This window comes from Hippoglossus stenolepis, chromosome 6 (genome assembly GCF_022539355.2).
Source record: "Hippoglossus stenolepis isolate QCI-W04-F060 chromosome 6, HSTE1.2, whole genome shotgun sequence".
In the NCBI taxonomy this organism is placed as follows: Eukaryota; Metazoa; Chordata; class Actinopteri; order Pleuronectiformes; family Pleuronectidae; genus Hippoglossus; species Hippoglossus stenolepis.
In genome coordinates this window covers 6,690,815-6,698,985 of record NC_061488.1, presented here as the reverse complement: position 1 = coordinate 6,698,985, position 8,171 = coordinate 6,690,815, and the positions used below count along the sequence as shown (strand labels likewise).

Here is an 8,171-nt window from a genome sequence, read left to right as displayed (position 1 = left end):
AAGGAAATAAATAACACAAATAAAATAGAAAGAGCTGTGATATAATAAAAAAAATAGAATAAAATAGCTCGGTTGTGTGAATAATAACATTTTAACCCAGTTGTGTTGCGGTTAGGTGACATTACAACACAACCACAGACTGTATATAAAGATACAGCAGCAGCACAGAGGTCAGTGTTTCCCAGGCCGCAGGTGGAGGATGAAGTCATGTGACATGCGCACTCGGCCCTGTTGTTTGAGTTTTGTTATGACAAGTCGAGGCCTCGGACTAAATTTGTAGCGTCGCCCCCCCTCACGCTCCGTGTCTGTCCGGGCGAATCCGCGATGGAGGGCATGGAACTGGACCTGGACCTGGACCAGGAGCTCATGCAGAAATTCAGCTGCATGGGAACCACGGACAAAGACATCCTGATATCGGAATTCCAGAGGCTGCTCGGGTTCCAGCTCAACCCCGCCGGATGCGCCTTCTTCCTGGACATGACCAACTGGTGAGCCCGGGGACTCGCTGTGGCCTGCGGGGCGCTGCTCGGTGTCGATGCAGTGCGCTAGCTAGCCTGTTTCTTTTTTTTTTTTTGGTACCCCCCGCTGCTTGTTATCGTACGAGGAGAAATCGTGACTAAAACCGCGATTGAAATGATTGTTATTACTGTGTTCCTTCGCGGTGACACGCTGATTTACGTTAGCTGCGTAAACGTAGGGGGCTGACAGCGGAATACGTTGTAGTAACGTAACCAGCTGAGTCAGTGTGTAGCCCCGACTCCCGACTTCCAGGGACGGACACGGTGCTAGCCTGTTAGCTTAGCAGGGGTTTTTATTCACGATTATCCAGTCAACACACACTCTGGCATTAAAATGGCCGCGTTTATTTTTTGAATGAATATAAACGAAAGTACATTTTTACGTTGAGTGTCTTTCGTGGTGTGCTGCGCGTTAGCTCGCTTGCTCAACGCTTTTTTTAGCATCAAGCTAGCTCTGGGGTCGTCACGTCACTGGACTGACACCGTGATTAAAATGTGTTTGCTCGAAAGCTTTAGGGTTTTTTTTTATATTGATCAGATTCAGGAGGCCCCGATCGCTTCTGTTATCGATAAACACATCGATCACACGTTTGTGTCTGACGACGGAGGATCACTGCGGGTTGCGTAATGTCGGAGACGCTCGGTAGTAATGTCCTCCCGCAGAGGAGTGTGAGCCTGGTTCATGTTTTACATGCAGATCCTGGGTTAATGTTCATTTTTCACCTTCTTAGACTAAATCAGGACATAGTTCATACATGTGCAGTGTCCCTGTGTGTAAACAAACACATCAGGTCATTCTGAAATCCTCCCCCCATGTTAAGATCTTGTCGTGTGTGTGTGTGTGTCGTGTGTATATGTAGAAGAACAGGCAAGTTTCATTTTGTATTTTTCCACCTAACTCTAGTATAGACAGTCAACATACAGTATCGAAACAGAAAGATAAGATGGTCATGGATCGTCACGTGTAAATTATATATCCAGAACAAATAATGAATGAAAACAGCAACAACAACAAAGGAGAAATTTAACAAAACAATTTAGAGGAAGACGTGACAGTTTGTATTCATCGACCAAACAAAGCAATTTAAATGCAAACGCAGAATCTCAAAACTTGAAGGAAAAGGAGCAGAAAGAACAATAATCGTATCTAATCTATATACCTCCTCTTTCACAAGACCTACATTAACAAAGCAAATACTTCAATACAATTAAAAGTTAAAATAGCTGCAGGCCAACACATCCCTCTATTAGTTCCTAAGTTACAATTCATTTTCAAAGAAGCTCACAATGATTTCCCTGTCAACCTGTTCTTTAAAAGTGTTGCAATCATTAATTGTTTTGATGGTATCTTCTTTTGTCTTCGGAGAGGGAAGTTGTCATGACATGTACTCTTCCATTTCTTTCATAAATACAAAGAATTGGGGGGGTTGTTAGTGAACATGCAGGAGAACATGCAAGTGGCTGTGGGCAGGGCTGTAGACCGTCTGTAGTAGAATCACGTGAGGTTGTGTAATGGCTCCTCTGCAACGGGCTGGCAGGCTAAAAATAAAAACCACCGGTTTATGGAGGAGCAGCACGTCAGGGAAGCTCCTCGTCTGCATCTCTTTGCGTCTGCAGACATCTTAGCTGTGGTTGCCCTCAGTATTCTGCATTGGGATCAGTCAGTAAAACAGCACGACATGCTGCCATGAATGACTGTAGTGTGATCACTGTACTGAGTATCCTACAAATCATAGTAGTACTAATAATAGCATCACTTTTACTGGAAGAATATTTATATTTTTTCCCGAGATCTGGGTACTCAAAGGCCCTGAGCTCTACTAGAGTCTTTCAAAGGCAGATGTGTGCTCTTGTTGTTTCCACCGTTCAGAGCTAAAAGAGCTACATTCAATAGCTGCAACCTCCATGCTGCTTTACAGTAGCTGAGATTTATGCTGCATGGGAATGTATGCATGGCATTAATGTTTGTCTTATGAGGTTGTTAATAAAATATGTTTTGAGCTTTAGACTGTTAGTTTAACAAAACAAGTAATTTTAGGATATCGGTTTAATCGTTATCAAATTATAAGAGTCCTTTTGTTATATCTAGCTGTTTATAGATCACACGATCAAACAAAACAGATAGGAAGTTAATTGATATCAAAAATTATCCTTAGTTGCAAACCTATATGATGTTTGTATAATGCTTTAAAAATGGGGTTGTTTTTTTATTTTCTTAGTTGAAATTATGAAATTAATGTCCACACTAGGGAGATTTTGGCTCTGTGTGGATCCCATATTTGGCTTAAGCCCATTCGCAACTGTGCAGTTATACTTTAGTTTAGATCTGGACTGATCGACTGGATTTTCTGCCTCCTGTTGTCTCAGGAATTTACAGGCAGCCATCGGAGCCTACTATGACTTTGAGAGTCCCAACATCAGCGCGCCGTGCATGTCCTTGGTGAAGGATGTGACGATCGGTGAGGGCGAATCAGTTCCACCTGACACGGCTTTCACAAAGACCTGGAGGATACAGAACACTGGTAAGTTTGCTGGATTGATGATATGATACAACACCGAGCTAATTCTACACCTTGTAAATGTAAAACAATTGCACTCGCATGTCGTGTCGAGTTCAGCATAGATGTGTGTTTGTTTTCAGGTGCAGAGTCGTGGCCTCCTGGGGTTTGCCTGAAATATGTGGGAGGAGATCAGTTCGGTCACGTGAACATGGTGATGGTGAGGTCTCTGGACCCCCAGGAAATGACGGATGTTAGTGTACAGATGCAGAGCCCTGTGTCTCCTGGCATGTTTCAGGGTCAGTGGAGAATGTGCTCGGCTACAGGACTATACTTCGGAGGTGAGGACAGCAACCGTCACACCACAGAATTATTGCTGCTCAATTGACATGTATGCTGAACAGACTGAAATGAGTAGTTCATTAATCAATTAGTCGATCAATATTTAAAAGAAAAACAAAATTAAAGTTTTATAACTTTTTTTAGCAACGGCAATGTGAGGTTTGGCAGCTTTTTCCTGTTTTACTCCTTTTGTAAATGGAAGATTTGGTTTTTTTGACTTTTGGGAGGACAAATATGCAGTTTAATAATCAATCATTACAACCCTTAAACTAAGAAACAGAATCTTAATGGTTTTGCCACTTTCCTAATGTTTGTTAGTGCTGAGATCCAGCTCCCATCAACATTAAAAGGTTGTCATCCTGACTTTGGAGCTGCCAGGCTTATTGAGCCATCTTTTCATTATGCTACTGAGTCTAACATGCAGATGTATGCAGCCAAGTGGCCTTAGGAAGCAGTCATTATTTAAGATTAACTGCCAGATAATACCGTTTGCATTTACCTCTGTGCAAACTATTGTATGATGGGCCACTATTAACACTCACAAATTAAATTAAGAGCCATTAATTCACTGATTCATGTCGTCCTACAAATTCAACATGTATGATGGATCCTAACAGGAAGTCCCTCAGGACTTGCCCACTTACAAAGTAAGCAGTGGAGGGATAAATTATACTTAACCTTAATATTTCATGTAGGTGTTAATAGCCATAATTCATCACCTAACTCCATCAGTGGCTTTAAGAGAAAGAACCAGAGACCTGGAGCGCTAATAATCTTTAAGGAGATCTGAGACGTGTGGTCCACTTACATGATACATGTGTTGTTCCACTGAAATTCTATGAATTCTAGTTTTTGGTCCATCTGCTGGTTAATGTAACCGTTGGGCTTTTGTTTCTCTTGACAGATGTGATCTGGGTGATCCTGAGCGTGGAGGTGGGAGGCCTCCTCGGCGTCACACAGCAGCTCTCCTCCTTCCAAGCTGAGTTCAACACCCAGCCTCACCGCAGCCTGGAGGGAGACTACAACCCCTTCGCCTCGCCAGAGAAAAGCAAGTGCCCCAACAGCAACAACAACAGCCTCCATGATGACAGCGGTCACCGGGTCGCGGAGGAACATTGGCAGGGAAACCCAAACCAGCTACAGCAAGATCAGAACGGACTTTCACAAAACTCTGTGGATCTAGTAGCAAACAGTCTACAAAGCAATCTATCAGTAGTCTCTTATAACCAGGTAAGATATGATCACAGGGGAGGAAATACTCTTTTCCTTTCTTCTTTCCTTATGTTCTTTCATATTTCTATAAAATAAAGTGACAGATTAAATTCAAAAGCTGAATTAAAAAAATAAAAGTCATATAATCTATTAAAAATTATGTTGTTAGCTAGCAATGCTAACTCATCATTAGGGTTATGATATGTGTTGTTAAAGTAATACATAATATGAAAATATTAATTTACAACTAGTCGTACAACAAACAATACATTTTCATAATTGATTCATCTATTGATTATTTGCCTAATAGATCAATGTTGTGATCTATAAAAGTGAATAGAATAAAGTAGTAGAAAAGATAATCAGATGTACTGTCAAGGAAACGAGGGAATGTTTGGTATTTGTGCTTGAGAAACAACTTCAATAATCAAAATAGTTGCTCATTAACTTTTTCTATTAACTAATCATTACAGCTCTACAGCCAAGATTTTGACTGCACAAAAAACTAAAGATTTAAATCTGCATGTATATATGTACAAATCTGAGCCACTGTGAAAGTTTATATATATATTTTTTTCTGTCTCATTTAGTCGATGTCGTTACTCTCTGTGCTTTAACCGTTTCCCTTCGTTCCAGGGTATACAGGAGTCCTTCCCTTTTGGGCACTCCTAAACCACGGGACTTGTAACGGTGCAGCAGCACTAAACCGTACCTCTGGAGTTTGTCACACCCATGAGAGAAAGAAGAGGCTTTATCAGAAGCTGCTGGAGATTCAAAAACACTTTATGCAAAGTCCAGCTCCACTTTGAGGAACCAGAGGCTGACGCTCCTGACATGCAGCTCAACTAACATCCCACACCCACTGTATGCACGTGTGAATGCTAAGTTAAAAATGAGTGCTGAGTCTTTTTGAGTGATTTGTTTTTTCTTTCCTTTTTTTTTTTAGTTGTCAGAGTGCAAATGAAATGACGATGACAGGATCTATTTGTGAAGTTTAGTGTATAAGTAGTGTGTGTGTGCATTGTGCAACCTGAAAGAAATACTTTGGAGGAAAAGCCATTTATTTTTTGCCAACTGATTCTCCAGTTTCTGCTCTGACTCTTTAAAATGTTTATTTCTGAATCAGTTCCCTTTAACTAAATCTAATAATATAAGTTTCTCTTAAACTAACCATTGGATATCATCATTTACTTTTCATCTTATTCATTTAGTATAAACATTTTTTTAAATTTTTTTTTTGGAGAAGGGTTAACGGCAACATCCTCCAGAAATATATCTAAGGCTCATTTAAAAGCCCGTCAGTTTTTATCAGTGTTTTTCAACATGACTTGTTCATTTATGGGAATTAAATTCTATGCTGTTATTGTACCTGCAATGAAATTTCCCTCCAGTTGAGGGAGTCAGCAATTACTCTAACACGAAGGCACCGAGATCTGAGAAACAGAATATATTTTATATTTATAACATGGCTCCTATGATTTGGTGAAGCGTAACCTCAAATATTTTACAGAAACATTATTTTCTAAAGCTAGACTTAAGAGCAACAATAGAGGTAAACCAGACTGTAATGCAAAGTGATCTGATTTGGTATGAAAGGTTTCAAAAACATTAACTAGACTCATTGCTGACACTTGGATGATACATATCTATATAACATTAGAGGAATAGTATTCATTATTGCAGTATTAGAGATTCCCCAGTCATTGTCTTGATAAAAGATATAGTTAAATTTTACATGCTTGAATTCAATAAAAACACAAAAATAAGAAGATTAATGTACCTGATGCCATAAGCTATGAATATAAATGGTGGTAAATACTCACAGTAACATCACATTATTATTATTATTATTATTAATGTTTTGTTTTTTGTTGCCCCGCTTTGACTTTTCATTTGAAATCTGTCTTGGACTTTTATCACGTTAAGTTGAATGTATCCGATGAATGTAGTCGTTTTTTTGGAGACATTCATTTTCCCAAAGATTTTACATTGTAAATTTTAAATGAACTGGCAGTTTTATGAGTGTAATTATTATTCTGCATTTTCCCCGTCTCTTGTTACAATTATTCTTGGGATTCTTTGAAGACGAATTGGAAAAAATTTACCCTGTTATCTTTTTTTTCCTTTTTTTTCTTATGACATAAACGTAACATCATCCGTAAAATTAAAAACTTACAATATCATGTTTTGGTTTTGGAATTGTTACGGCTTTACTTACTTGCACTATCCAGCTGATCTATGCACTGAGTAAGGTGACCTCCGTTGGGAAGGTCTGTGCGTGTTGTCCTCCTCCACGAGAACAGTTAGGTCCCGAAGGGTTTATCAACTCTGTGATTTTTATCTGTCACCCAGAGCCCCAGTGTTAGACCACCCTTCTATGAAGGAGCTAACTGTCGGGCCCCAGGGTTACCCGGCTCTCTCTCCGTGTGGCGGTAACGGCCCCAGACTGCACGTGTCAGGAACCTTCGGGCTCTTTGTCGTTTCACAGAATGTTTTTATGTTTCCTGTCTAATTGAGAGATGACTCTTCTCTCCACTGTTAGGTGTCACTTCATCAAGTGCTGAGCGCATTTTGTTTCCGAGTGTGATGTCTCATGTCTGAAGTTTCTACTGGCCGGCTTGCAGAATGGATCAGTTGGCATTAGACTATTAAAACAGCACATTTGTGAGAGTGAGGAAGTGCAAACAGATGAACAAATGAAAGCTTGTTTCCTGTATGGATGTTTGGTGAATGTTTGTATGATTAAATTATCACTGAAAAACTGAAATGATGGGATTTTGTGTCATGTTTGTGCAACAGCTTTAGTTTACAACTACCAGGGCGGATATGAGTTAACATGATAAACAGATTTTAACACCTATACTTAATATTTCCACCAAATTTTCTTCTCTATATAAAAGCAGTTATGATTTGACTTGTCTTTGATTTTATATCTTTCAGCCTCTGCCTCAGTTTCTTGGACAAATGCAATTTACTATTAAAACAAAAGGTCTTGCCATTTGAGGTTTGTAATTTGTGTTATTGCATTTGAACCAGAAATGACTTCATGTTACTGGTTTCACCAAATGTACCTGTGCACAGTGATGAATTTGATTTTGATTTGATTGTAGCAGGGACTTTTCTGTTTTAGCAAATTATACAATTATATGTACAATATATGATTAAACTGGGGATTGATCCGGTTTCTATGCACTTGCTTGGCCCTTTTAAGGATAAACGAACATTCAAATGAACGTGAAAAGCATGATAGGAGACACCGCTCTATAAATATATATTCTGTTTTATAGACCACATTAATGTGCTGTGCAGCACTTGAGGGCCCAGTTGACATTTACTGCCTGTTCCTTCTCATCACCTTTTACATGCAACAAAAACAAAAATATAAGGGTGAGGACAGGAGTTTTTTTAATAGGTGTTAATGCAGTGAAAATGATTGTCTACTAAAGGAACTTAAAGCTCAAAGACACTTACCATGACAACGGAGGCACAGAAAGCTCATCCCATGTGGTTTTACCTCTTTTTTTTGCATCAGATTACATGTTAGCCTGGAGGGCTACTGGTCAAATGCTGCACGCAGCCCCTCAAAGGAGCCCCACCGTTT

General features: G+C 39.6%; 1 protein-coding gene across 2 annotated transcripts; it reads left to right on the top strand.

The window, feature by feature from the left end:
• Nucleotides 1-163: 163 nt before the first annotated feature.
• Nucleotides 164-7,484, top strand: LOC118110606 (protein ILRUN). 2 transcript variants are annotated; one of them, XM_047340329.1, is made up of 5 exons: nucleotides 164-488; nucleotides 2,886-3,040; nucleotides 3,160-3,357; nucleotides 4,263-4,588; nucleotides 5,216-7,484. In XM_047340329.1, the coding sequence occupies exons 1-5, from the start codon at nucleotides 325-327 to the stop codon at nucleotides 5,240-5,242; spliced, it is 870 nt and encodes a 289-aa protein (XP_047196285.1). In that variant the 5' UTR covers nucleotides 164-324; the 3' UTR covers nucleotides 5,243-7,484. The 2 variants fall into 2 exon arrangements, with proteins under 2 accessions (XP_047196285.1, XP_035014426.1); XM_035158535.2 differs by having other exon boundaries at nucleotides 165-488; nucleotides 5,207-7,484.
• Nucleotides 7,485-8,171: the final 687 nt, after the last annotated feature.

Bases quoted from the DNA above. Each gene is read 5' to 3' on its own strand.
- LOC118110606 (XM_035158535.2), top strand. From the start codon at position 325: ATGGAGGGCATGGAACTGGACCTGGACCTGGACCAGGAGCTCATGCAG. The intron at 489-2,885 runs GTGAGCCCGGGG...CTGTTGTCTCAG, and splicing joins TTCCTGGACATGACCAACTG to GAATTTACAGGCAGCCATCG. The intron at 3,358-4,262 runs GTGAGGACAGCA...TTCTCTTGACAG, and splicing joins TACAGGACTATACTTCGGAG to ATGTGATCTGGGTGATCCTG.